This window comes from Nyctibius grandis, chromosome 4 (genome assembly GCF_013368605.1).
Source record: "Nyctibius grandis isolate bNycGra1 chromosome 4, bNycGra1.pri, whole genome shotgun sequence".
NCBI lineage: Eukaryota > Metazoa > Chordata > Aves > Nyctibiiformes > Nyctibiidae > Nyctibius > Nyctibius grandis.
In genome coordinates, this window is record NC_090661.1 from 66,229,156 (window position 1) to 66,242,781 (window position 13,626).

Here is a 13,626-nt window from a genome sequence, read left to right on the forward strand (position 1 = left end):
GGCCTAAGAATTAGTGGTTCTGTAAAATTTATTTTCAAAAAAGCCAGCCATGAAAACCTTTGAATTGCACTGGTGGTACCAGGCATGAAAACCTGGTGAACTGCACAAGAGAAATCTGTTGTGTCACACATTGAATGTTTTATTGAGATCTCTGGTTTATTGTGGGTGATACCAGAGAAGATTGGCAGAGAAGTCCTTTCAGCTCCTGAGAGGCAAAATGAACACATCTATTCTGTGGCTGCTAGTCTAAAGAGCCAGATCTTAAGAGAGTCAATGCTTCCTTGTCTCAAGGACAAAGTTCAAATCTGTGTGATCAAAATTGGATGAACATTAAAAGGAAAAAAAACAACTACAAACATCTATGCAAATAAACATCACAGTTCTCTTTCTGTGCTATTTATAGTTCTTTCAGTTTAATGACCCCAAACATTGCATGAAGGGTTTCTCTAATGTGCTACCAAGACTGCTTATAGGAGGCAACTGTCTCAAGAATGTGGTAGTGTGAAGACTCCCACGGCAGCATCCATGCAGAAACTGCAGATCTCCTTGGGCAGCCTCTTCCTGTCTAATAAAGTCTCAACAGGGGAAAAAAGTGATGATATGGGGTTTAACTCATTGCTCATACAGCATGGCAAGCAAAGACAGGTCGAAACCAGTGTGCATTACCAGTCAAATAAAAATAACTAGCACATCAATAGTGTGGACAGATGTGCTCTTGTGCCTGTAGCTGGAGAAATTCGGGATGTTATGGCTCCCATCTGGTTTCTGCCATATCTTGGCTGGTAGTTCCATCCTCATGGGGAGAAGCTGTAAGGCGAAGCTGCTTGATGCATGGCCTGTCGAGGGTGTCAGGGTGGTCCCAGTCTCCCTTGGGGGCTCCAGCCTGCCCCAGGACTGAGAGTGGCCAGCCATGGGCAGCCCCATGATCGGAGACAGCCCACTTCCAACCACTGTCTTTCGTGGGAGGACATGAGGAACAGGGATTTGAATCAGTGCTGTGGCATATGGGCAGGATATTATAGAGTTATGGATTTGTGCAGGCACAAGCTGACTGCTCTGGGCAAGAGCAGTAGTATTGCTCCTGTGCTAATAAAAATGTCAGAACAGAAGACTCTCCCTTCCCACTTGGCTTGCCTGGCGAGCAAGGCTGGGATCACTGCTCTGCAAGACCAGTGAACGCTCCAGCCCACTTCAGTGCAAAGTAAAACAGATTAGATTGAAACACCACTAAAGAACAAAAAAATGTGTCTCCTAACAGTAACTAATGGCTGTCTTCTATATTGCTTTTAATTTACAGAGCTTCAGTCATGGCTGAACTATTCTGTATGCTATTCATTAGCTGATCACATGCCACTGCTAATTTTTTTCAAATGGAATCACTATTTATAAATGTTCACCAGTTTGTGCCGACACATGCAGGGAGGGAGGGAGGGACATATTTACGCCATCTACTTTATGTCTTTAGTGCAGATGCTTTTCAGTTCTCCTTTGGAGGGACTGACCTCTCTCGTTTACCAAAGATGCAACTTGGGCTCCTAAAGCTATTTGTATGACATTCACCTATGTGCTATGCCTAAACTAGACAGTTTAAAACTCACTACCCTCTTCTCCTTAGACTTCAACCATCTAATGAGTCCATTCACCTTCGCCTGCACAGTGGGCTAAGTTAGTCATAAGGCATTGGTACTGCTCCTCAATCACTGAGGTTTTTTACATTAAAAAAGATGCATTTTTAGAATAGAATACAATAGAACAGAATAGGATAGTTCCAGTTGGAAGGGACCTACAACAATCACCTAATCCAACTGCTGACCAAAAGTTAAAGCATATATTAATGGCATTGTCCACATACCTCTTAAACACTGACAGGCATGGGGCATCGACCACCTCTCTAGGAAGCCTGAATATGAATTTTGAGGTAAATAAGTTTCATGCTAAAATTGCTGTTTTTTTAGGGATCATGACTATCAAACGGGATGCTCAGTGGCTGCCTAAGTAACAAACAACACATAACTCCCTTCTGTCTTCCACAGAGAAAGCCAGTTAATTTAGTACTATTAATCCAACTTGACTAGCAGTTGAATTGTATTTTTTTGTTGGTACAACCTCAGCCCTAATTCAACATTTATAACCTCACATAGTTAGACACAATACAAGTCACCGTGGCTGAGAGACCTTTGCTCACGGAAAATCAGCATTTGATGTTCAAAAGATGGAATGCAACCAGCATGTTAAAGCATCTACTCACTATCCAAACAGTCCCTATTGTTACAGTTATTGCCAGTAATATCCTGTTTGTCACTGGGATAGCACTTTCGTTCACCTGCCCAAGAAATAGGCATTTACCTCATGGCTAAACCCTTTCAGTGTGGGACTTGGAATTTCACCAAAGGTAAAGACACGTACTCAGGACTCCGGCCTCCAGCAAGACCTCTTCAAAATGTCTTCAGAAATAACCAGACTTGTAAACTTCCACGCATCCAACAAAAGAACACAGTTTCACATCCAAATAACAAATTTGCCTTCCCCATCTGTCTGGCATTGCCTCTGACCCTACTCTACATCCATCACATCCCAGCCCTGGCAACAGGCCCTGAACAAATTCATTTTTGTGGACTGTGGGTGAAATCTGTGGCAGAATATTACTAGTGGGGAACTAATAGCCGGTTTGGACTTTTGTACAGTGCAACTGCGTACATGGTGAAACATCAACAGCCTTTCATTCCAGGCATCGCCATATCTGAGTTGTAAATGCTGTGTGAGATATCTGCAGGAAGCCTGTTCCTTCCCAGGGTGAAATCCGTGTACTACCTTTGATTTTCTTAGAGGCAGGTTGGGCTCAAATTTTATAGTGTGGTTTCAAGCCCTTTCATGTGAAAGGCACTGAATAAGTATTGTACAGATCTAATACTGCTGGACCTCAGCCCTCTGAAATGTCGGTTCCTTCCTCTGGGCTTCCCTTGTCAGTATGTTCACTTGCTTCACCTGTGCCTTTGAAACCTGCCCCAGATATGCAGCTGAAAAGATGCATAGTAAAGGTAGCTGGTGCTGCGGGGCCATGAATGGTTAATGCCTTGGCCATGGCAGTGGTGCATCTGGAGCTTTTCCCAGTGCTGTGCTGGATAGCATCACTGTCTCCCCCGAGTCGCTGGAGTCGTGGCAGTGAGAAACTGCTCTGAGATCACCACTGGAATCCCTGATTTTTAATGCTTCCCCCCTCCCCATTTTTTCCATTAGAAAGAAGGAAATTGGTAAATGCTCTGGGACTCACAACCAGGTTGTGACCCGGTGAAGCAAGAGGAAGCACTTGCTACCACACCACTGCTGGTAATAACGCCTGGGTGAAAAACCTTCCATGGAAAGCGCAGCTTTGCAAAAATCTGCAATAATTAATTGCTTTTGAGCATTTCCAGCACAGGTGAACTGAATCAAACAGTTTCAGCTTGTTTGGGAAAGTTGAAACAGTTGGTTTTGGCAGAGCAAGGGCAGGGGCAGACAAACTGGTTCCCTGGGATAAATTCAAATGTGATTTTCCAGAGCCTCAACCATCCTGCAGGATCTGTGTGTGAAGCCTCCCTGTGTGCCATGGTGCCCACGGTACCACCATGCCCATAGTACTGCTATGCCCATCGTACCACCATGCCACCTCTCCTCTTGAACATGGGCTGCCACATAGATAGATGTGGAAGGGGCTGTTGCCACAGAATATCCTAAAGGCTGTGAGCCCAGGGGTAAGGTAGCCCCAAGTGAGCTCTATGCTTTATGCCATGTAATATTTTTATGAGTGGGATTTTTATGAGTGGGACTCTGCTCCAGAAGTCATTTCCACCACTCAATTCTGTTTGCAGTTTTGTAGTGAAATTGGTTTAATAAATGATGGGATTTCTAAAAAAAATGAAATTCCGTTTTTGATCAATGCTAGTTTTGACCACTGCCGCTGGACAGGGTTTGTCTCAGAATAGCATGTTAATATACAGAGCTATTTTTTCCCTTATCTTTTTGAACTTTCTCATTGAAAACATTCTTAGTTTATATTTATGTGCTATAATAGTTAAGAAGGCAAATAAGAATAGCTGGAGATACTTTAGAGGTCTAAATCTTCAAACCCTGAAAATGTAGCTTGATTTAAAAGTACATACATACTGCTTTTACCTGGCACACTAAGGAAATTACACAGCTACGCTCTTCATCTTGTCATAGAATCATAGAATGGTTTGGGTTGGAAGGGACCTTAAAGATCATCTTCCCCTTCTTCTCTCAGCCTTCCTCTCCCTCAGTAACTTTTGAGTCCACTGGCAATTTCTACTGCTTCTGACAGAGGGGAAATGAAACCAAAGCAAGTCCCTGCGAGTCACCTGAGTAGGGAAGAGAAGCTTGGCGTGGTGCCCCCATCTAGTGCCAGCCTGCCTGGCTGGCAGCAGTACCTATGTGTGTCCGCAGCACCCATGCACACGCATGTGCCCACACGCTCACACCAAAACCACCCAGCCCAGAGGCTGATGCATATATGGTCTGGTACCAGGTGTCGTATGGCTTTTTCCATATGCACAGGTATCTGCAGGGCATGGGAGAGAGAGAGAAGGGTGGTGGGTGCTGGGACTGGTGTATTGCTGGGGAGCGAGGCTGTAAGGGACAAGCAGAGCTCAGCTTATCATGGGAAAGTGAGTGCTGTTACATAAATTCATGTAGCCAGACTTCCTTAAGGCTTTTGGCTCATGGAAATACACATTTACACCATTCAATATTCTTTCTCATATCTTGTCTGGGTAAAGATTTTTTTCTAAAATGCTTATTTAATCTATCTAGTGGGAACAGCAGAGGAAAGAGAGTGTTGCTTGCATTAGAAGTGACGCTGCCCACTCTTGTGGAGGGAAAGGTCTTCACATTTCCATGGATCAGATTCTGCAATTACACAGCTTGCTTGTTTGGCCAGTTCATCTGCTAAACCTGACACGCAGCCAGAATGAAAACAGAGATTTTCCCATTACAGAATACCAAATCTATGATAAGCCATGCCATGAAAATTCAGTTTTTTTAAGGAGGTGGGGAGAGAATGAGGGAAACTCCAACTGCTGCTGCAAGATAAGCAATGAGTTTTGCACTGCTTCTAGAATCTGTTTTTCAGGGATCCCATAAACAACTACTGTAAGCCAAAGTGGCAATGAGAGAAGAAAAACAGCAGAATTTGTGATAGGAAAATTATAAGCAGAAGTTTGAGCAACAGTTTTAGCCTATCACACCATCTGCGTGATTTCTTTGGACACAGCTGGTTAAAGTAAGTAACTGTTACAGAAAGAGGCCTGTGAATATTGTACTTAATCTGTGGGTCTGTTTTGCACCGCGATCCAGTGAACATCATCCATGATCTTGATTATGTTCGTATCTTTTTCTTATACTACCAATTCCCTCACTATAAAGTACTCAAACCAATCACCACTTCTGCTTTCCCTACCATAAAGTTATAGTAATAAAATATATTTATAGATGGAGTAACAAATGTCTCTGCAAGGAGAGTTATATTTTGACGACACTGAAAGAGACTATGCTGGTTTTCTCAAAGATTACTCCTTAAATAGGATATAAATATTGTAATTTATGCATCATTTGCCATGAACCACAAGATCACCGACAGCATATATTTTTATTTGTGTATATATATATATATATAGTCTTCATCTTAACTGCAGCCTGAGAAGTTCAGAACTTCAGAATTTCAAAAACAAAGCAAGAACACAAATTGATGGAGGCTGAATTATATTTGTTGTCCCCAAAATCCAGTGGATTTAATTGCATTCCTAATGCTGCTTATTTGCCAAAATGAAAATAAAAATCAGAAGCAAACAAGTAAGTTCTCTGAATAAATCCTGCATTGCCCCAATTGTATGAGCTGCCACCTAAGCTGCCTGGCTACCATCCAGGCCTGAATCACATTCCTGGACAAGAAGTAACCCATGCATCCCCTCTGAACTGTCTTCTCCTCTCCTTGAGCTTCCTTTACCTCCCACCTGGCCCTTTAAAAGAATTAAAATTATTTTAAAGCACTTTCTTACCTGCATAGTGGTCAAACACAGTGGGGACATACTCCTCTGGGAAGGCATCATTGGCATAACTCATCAGCAAACAGGTTTTCCCAACTGCACCATCCCCAACTACCACGCATTTTAACATCTTCTTCGTGTTATTACTGGTCCCGTCAGTGCAGTTGTCATCTTCTTCCTTGCAGTTCATTCTTGCTGCTGCAGCCGCTGCCGCCACTGCTCTTGCTGCTCCCAGGACTTCCAAGTGCACATGAAGAAAAAATGAAGTGCGATTGTATTGACTTTTCCTGAGTTTGGGAGTGGGGGGGGGGGGGGGGGGGCGCAGCAAATCTCAAACTCAGGAAATCATACTAATGTTTCCAGGCTGTCACAGCCGCTTCTAACAATTACCAGATCCGTCAAGAGAATCATCGAGGTGAATAAATTAAATATACAGAGAGGAATATCATAAAAAAGCGATCTGTCCTTTCTCGTTCATCCGAGTCAGGAAATCCTCATCCTGCACCGGAGTTCTCAGTATTTATTGCAACTTAAAAAATATCAGCAGCCTGTGGCTTTGATTCGCGTCTCCCTTCCTCCAGCTTGGCCGCAGGAACCAGGGATTCCTGTTAAATCCACTCCATTTTCCATTTCATTTCTAACATGGAGGAGAGCCTGGAGGTTTTTAATGGAGTTTTTCCTTTCTTTCTCCAGCTTGCTGTGTGTCAGGAAATCATGGGTTTCCTGCTGAATTCCATATTAGGATCAGTGGGCTTGTGAAGGGCTGCAAACAATGGGAGCTCTGTGTGTATTTGTACTTTGGAGGAACTCTGCCAGGACATGGAGAAAGAAAAACACTAGAGGTCCCTCTGCAGACCCACGTTTTCAGGCTTTCCTGCTCCATCCCACGCTCTAACTGCTCTCGGCACCGAGACCCAGCCAGGAGGATTTCGGAGAGGTTGTGAAAGTCGTGGGTGTGACCTACATGGCCAGGTGGGGTACGGGGAGGTTGCGAGCTGTGCCCGTGTCTCAGGGTTGTCTGTTGTTGTTGATCTCCTCTGATTTCGGGATAGGTGTTTTCTTACATTTGGGAGAGGGAAGGTGGGAGGTGGAAAGGCAGACAGGAGGTATAGTGGGTAGGTAGGGTTTAATGTCAATTTTCTCTGAGCCTATAGCTCCTTAAAGAACTTTGTTAGAAATAATAAATAATTGATTTTTCAATTCAGGCACTCAGAAAGTATCTATCTCTTGCATTTCCCCTCATTCACCCCCCTCCAAAAAAAAGAAAGAGGGATTTCCCCCCCAGCCCCAGTATAAATATGTAAACACAAACAGACACAGAGAGAAAAAAGAGTAATTAAGAGTGACAGGAATTAAAAAATTAAAAAAAAATAAAACCACTGCATAGCAGTTGGTGGAAAACGAGCTTTGAACTGTATGATTCCTGCCCCCCCCATCTGTTTTGTTCTGGTGTTTCACAAGCCTCCTAAGTCTTCTCTCTCTTTAAGTATATAACAGCCTATATGTACATGAAGAGCCAAACTTCCCTCTCCTTCCACAGGAAAGATTTTGCTGTTTCCAGCAGAAACAAGCCAGACATTAACATAAACCCCAGCACAGCAGCACAGCACATCCTGCTGGCTGCGTTTCCCTTCCAGGAGACTCGAAGACTTTGAAAGGGGGAAACAACCCCCCACTGGGACTCCATGGGGAAGCACACTAGTGCTAAATGCTTTCCTTGCCTCGCTCATGCCTGTGTAGAAAAAAATACCCACAAGCACACACAGGATTAGGGTGATGCACACCTGGAAGTGTAAAGACTAACACAACCTTAAAAAGGAACTGTCTTAGCCCCAAACCACATGAGTAAAGACAAACACAACCTTAATAATGAACCTCCTTAGCCCCAGACTGCGTGTCCTTCAATTTTTGCAGTGAAGGGGAGGCGCAGACCCACCTGCAGTCTCCCCTGGACAGACTAAGCCCCATGTCTGTCAGAGCTCCTCAGTGACATAACTGTATGCTGGACCAGCTCTGAACACCTTCCCCAAGAGGGGGTAGATGGATAAAACATGTGAACAAGGTTGAACAAGGTTTGTCTCTTTACCTGGAGAGCCTCAGGGAGCTCTGTTTGCTGTCTCTTATCAGGAGTCTTGGTTATTCAGCAATTTGTACACCATGCCCCATGTTCTTCATCTTCTTCATGTCCTCCTCCCTGTTGACAACAGGGATCTTAGTAGCCAGTGTTAGACCCAGCATCACACCCACCATCACAGGGCATCACTAGAGAGTTTCCTACAGTTAGGAGTTCAGATGGCATCGTCTTAGCTTCAAAACTACAGACCAAGGCTGAGGTTTATTCAAGAAACCTTGTGAACTCTGGGCACCTAAACCACCATTCTCCAAGCATTTATTTTGCTGATAATTTCCGCCATCAGCAGCACAGCTGGGTCATCCTGAGGGGCATTGAGTGTTACAAGAATTTATTCTTTAAGCTTCTTTCTAGTTGCAGTTGAGGTCAAACTCCAAGCCTGTGCCTCTCTTTAGCTATTACGTAGCTGAGTAGGTACCATCACACTGATACCCTCTATAGCTTTGCTTACCAACCTAGTGACCTTGTTGGGTAAGTAAGCTTGTCAAATAGATGAGTAAGTGCATGCTGTTGCAAGGCAACTACAGAGCCTGAGGAAGCAAAAAATTCCAATAATTCATGGTTCAGTTCCCCATTGCCTCTATCAGATAAAAGCAACAGTTATCTTGCTTCCCATTTTACACAGGCATAATCTATCTGCCAGCTTTTTCAACATCAGATATACCGTAGTTAAGGCAAGCCTTAATGCTACTTAGGCCACATTTAGGCCTACAACAAAACCCCCGTAGCTCATTCCTCCATGCTCAGCAGGGCTGTGTTGCTTTGACCATAAAACTGGACAGGCTCAGCAGGACTGTGTTCACCTCCAGCTTTTTGCAAGAGGTTAAACAATAAAATTCCCTTGCTGTTTCTCTGAAGGCTTTAAGATACTTTCCTCTCCTCTCCACCTTTCTTCAAAGGGTCTTTCAAAATTGCTTAAAGGGGATAGCTTAAAGGTGATACTCAAAATATCAAGGAACTGCACTAGAGGATCTTTGCAAATCCTTCTGCCCTGGCTTTGCGGGGATAAAATTTATAGAATAACTTATCTGTTACATTTTGTTTCAGATTGTGGCCAGCTGTGGCATGGTGATCAAGGCCATCAGCAGTTAAATCCAGGGCAGCTGACCCAGGCTGGCCCACAGGTGTATTCTATAACATTAACATCATGTTCACTATAAATTGGAAAGATGGCTGGGGATAGAGGTCTTTGCTCTGCTCTATTCTCCTCTCTCTCTTTCTCCTCCTCCTCCTCTCTTCTCAATGATGGCTATCTGTGGAGCAACTTGCAACCACTCTATGGGATAAGTATAATTTTGTGTCTTTTGTATTAGTACTGATATTGGTTTCCTTATTTTATTGTCTGTTTAAATTTTAACCCACAATTACAGAATCACAGAATGTTAGGGATTGGAAGGGACCTCGAAAGATCATCTAGTCCAATCCCCCTGCCGGGGCAGGATTGCCTAGACCATATCACACAGGAACGCGTCCAGGCGGGTTTTGAATGTCTCCAGAGAAGGAGACTCCACAACCTCTCTGGGCAGCCTGTTCCAGTGTTCAGTCACCCTTACAGTAAAGAAGTTTTTCCTCAAATTTAAGTGGAACCTCCTGTGCTCCAGCTTGCACCCATTGCCCCTTGTCCTGTCAAGGGATGTCACTGAGAAGAGCCTGGCTCCATCCTCTTGACACTTGCCCTTTACACATTTATAAACATTAATGAGGTCACCCCTCAGTCTCCTCTTCTCTAAGCTAAAGAGACCCAGCTCCCTCAGCCTCTCCTCATAAGGGAGATGTTCCACTCCCTTAATCATCTTCGTGGCTCTGCGCTGGACTCTCTCTAGCAGTTCCCTGTCCTTCTTGAACTGAGGGGCCCAGAACTGGACACAATATTCCAGATGCGGCCTCACCAGGGCAGAGTAGAGGGGGAGGAGAACCTCTCTCGACCTGCTGACCACACCCCTTCTAATACACCCCAGGATGCCATTGGCCTTCTTGGCCACAAGGGCACACTGCTGGCTCATGGTCATCCTGTTGTCCACTGGGACCCCCAGATCCCTTTCCCCTACGCTGGTCTCCAACAGCTCTGTCCCCAACTTGTACTGGTACATGGGGTTGTTCTTGCCCAGATGCAGGACTCTACACTTGCCCTTGTTATATTTCATTAAATTTCTCCCCGCCTAACTCTCCAGCCTGTCCAGGTCTCTCTGAATGGCTGCGCAGCCTTCCGGCATCTCAGCCACTCCTCCCAGTTTTGTGTCATCAGCGAACTTGCTGACAGCGCACTCTAATCCCTCATCCAAGTCATTAATGAATATATTGAATAGAACTGGTCCCAGAACCGACCCTTGCGGAACTCCGCTAGACACAGACCTCCAACTGGACTCTGTCCCGCTGACCACTACTCTCTGGCTTCTTTCCTTCAGCAAGTTCACAATCCACCTCACTACCCGATCATCCAGACCACACTTCCCCAGTTTAGCTGCGAGGATGCTGTGGGAGACCGTGTCACACGCTTTACTGAAATCGAGATAGACCACATCCACAGCTTTACCATCATCTATCCACCGGGTAACATCCTCATAAAAGGCTATCAAGTTGGTTGAGCAAGACTTCCCGTTGGTGAAGCCATGCTGAGTGCCCCTAATGATCCACCTATCCTTGATGTGCCTAGAGACAGCACCAAGAACAAGTTGTTCCATCACCTTTCCAGGGATGGAGGTGAGGCTGACCGGTCTATAGTTACCCGGGTCCTCCTTCCTGCCCTTTTTGAAGACTGGAGTGACATTCGCTTTCCTCCAGTCCTCAGGCACCTCTCCCGTTGCCCACGACTTAGCAAAGATGATGGAGAGTGGCCTAGCAATGACTTCCGCCAGCTCCCTCAGCACCCGCGGGTGCATCCCATCAGGGCCCATGGATTTATGGACGTCCAATTCTCCCTCCTTTTCCCAATTCCCTTTCTTGGTTGGGGAAGGGACATTGGGTGATAGAACAACTGGTTCTTGTTTAGCCCTGGGTGTGGGCTAAACAGAGACACCTTCCAATTCTAAGCTCTGATGTATGGAAAGCTTTATAGGGAACCAGTTTTCATTAAGATGCAACAATAAAAGAACTTACATCCCTTAGCATGCATAATGGAAGTGCAGCCACGCTGTTAGAGCCTATTTAAGGGCTTACCTGGAAGAGGCCTCTTGAAGGTGAGGAAGGCTGATATCTTGCCTGTACAACTCAAATTCAGTGCTACATTTTTTCTTTACCTATATAGATGATATGTACAGATTTAGAGGAGCTGTGATAAAGTTATAGAATAAGACTTGTACCTGGACTAAACCCATATATTTTATTTAATCTCATTATTTTAACTTAGTTTGGCATCATTTGGATCACCCAGATGAAAACATCTTAAGAGCTGGTTTAATTGCAATGAAGTATAATCACATTGTTTTACTCTTTTCTCTCAGGAGACTGAGACAACATTAACTCCTCTGCTACTCTGGGATTATATCTTTTACTTGCAAAGTTGGCCCCAAATCTGCTGTGTGAATTAACAACCAGTCCTGCTGTCCAGCAGTCTAGCAAAGTTTGAGGCAATCCTGTTACGTTTTACAAAAGATTTCTTAACCTGCCAACTGCAAGTGGCAATGCTTTAGGTTAAGCTGACCCTTCTGTAGTTGCTGTGCAAGTTTCAGCTCCCCTAAAACCACTTTTGCACACAGAGATGCCTACAATTCCTGGCGTGGAAGTCATAGGGTTGTTGGTAATGATTAGCAAAGCTCAGAAGGTCTGGTGTTTTAATCTGGATCCAGGGCTTTTTTGCTGTTTTACTAATCAGGTTAGAAATGGTCAGATTTGCTCACAAGATCTCAATCTTTCCCATCTTACAAATCCAGTAAGAGCAAACTAGTTCCAAGCCACAAAGTTTGGAGAGATATGGCTGACGTAAAAATAGTGAACCCAACCAGTCTGAATGCTTGGAAAGCTTGTTTAAATGTGTGGGGTTCTTGGGTATCCAACCCAGTTTTTTTCCTACTCATTTTACAAGTTTCTAGCCAAGACCACCATGGCAAGAAGGGAGGCTAAAAGATACCATAACAGATATGGGCAGGTGCTATTAGCACTGTGGAGTGAAGATGTCACCTGAGGCACTCTGTAGCAAAGATTCTCAAGCAAAGAGCTCTGCTCTAGATGAAGTGCTTCTGACCTTTTGTTAATTAACAAATTAACTGGCAGCAGCTCTATTCCTGGGACTGCAGAATATGTCCAACTCCCACACATCTGCGTGGAAGGATCAACTCCATCTTCATCAGCACAGGTCTGACAGGGCAGTCCCTGGAGCTGCTTCCTTGGGGGTTAGCAAGTTCAAGGTTGGTGCAAGAAATTTTGGTGAGAAGATCTATAGGAGATGAAGGACTTGCGAATTTGTTAATTAGCTCTGCAATGAGAAATGTGTTTGCCAGTTAACTCTATTCTATATTTCTCTGCAGGCTTGCAGAGGGAAAAGAAGCTATGATGCTGGATTGCGCTCTCCCTGCTCTCTTCATAGAATCATAGAATAGTTTGTGTTGGACAGGACCTTTAAAAGTCATCTAGTTCAACACCCCTGCAATGAGCAGGGACATCTTCAACTAGATCAGGTTGCTCAGAGCCTTGTCCAACCTAACCTTGAATGTTTCCAGGGATGGGGCACCTACCACCTCTTTGGGCAACCTGTTCCTCTTCCCCTGGCCAGCTCTGCCACTCTCATGTTTCTCCCCAGCGCTGCCTGCAATACAGTGGTCTTCCTTTGTGCAACCTTAGGAGCTTAAAACTTGAAAGTCTGAGGAATTTTCTCCATTAACTGTTTTCCTCATCAGACCTGACTGCCTGGATTTGATAGGGCCCTCATCTTTCCTTAGGCCTTGTCATCTTAAACCCTCTCCTTCATCGTCCCTTGGCCTAAACCAAGCAGATCTGTCTCTACATTCTCACCCATAAGAGGCAGCTTCATGGGGTGGGGGATTTTGAAGGTGACTGCACTACCATGAAACTTTTCTCCCCACCTCTCGCTGCTAGAAACAGCCTTGTCTGTCCTCCCTCCTTCCACCTACCAGCGTTGATGTGGGAATGAGGTTTCTGGCACTGTTACTGAACTGTGAAGTGACTTCAGGCAAATTTTCTCACATTTTTTTTTTATCCTTTGTCTAATCTGTTTAGATTAACAGAGTTTTTAGGGTAGGGATTGTGTCTATATTGGAATGAGCGTAGCAGAACCATATTAAGCCTATCACTGTGCTGTTCAAAACCAGGTTTCCCTGGCCATCAGATTCAAGACCTTTCCTGGACTATGGTATGGTAAGAGACAGACCCTTGCAGTTAAATGAATTTGGAACTTTAAGACATCCCTACAGTCACCATATTCTCAGGGCAGCCTTCTGGACCCCTCGTCCTAGATAGAGCAGCCTTGGTGTGGCTCCTTTTTGTTCATGGGTTGCCTGTATG

At 44.6% G+C, this 13,626-nt stretch overlaps 1 protein-coding gene across 2 annotated transcripts in view; it reads right to left on the reverse strand.

The window, feature by feature from the left end:
• The window catches only part of RHOJ (ras homolog family member J), a 63,674-nt gene extending 56,955 nt beyond the window's left edge, over positions 1–6,719 (reverse strand). For both annotated transcript variants that reach the window (XR_011047921.1, XM_068397664.1), the window contains exon 1: positions 6,051–6,719. Coding sequence is in view for 1 of the 2 variants with exons in the window: in XM_068397664.1 (XP_068253765.1) it covers positions 6,051–6,228 (178 nt within the window). In the remaining variant the exon portion in view is untranslated. The remainder of the gene's footprint in view (positions 1–6,050) is intronic.
• Between the last annotated feature and the right edge of the window lie 6,907 nt (positions 6,720–13,626).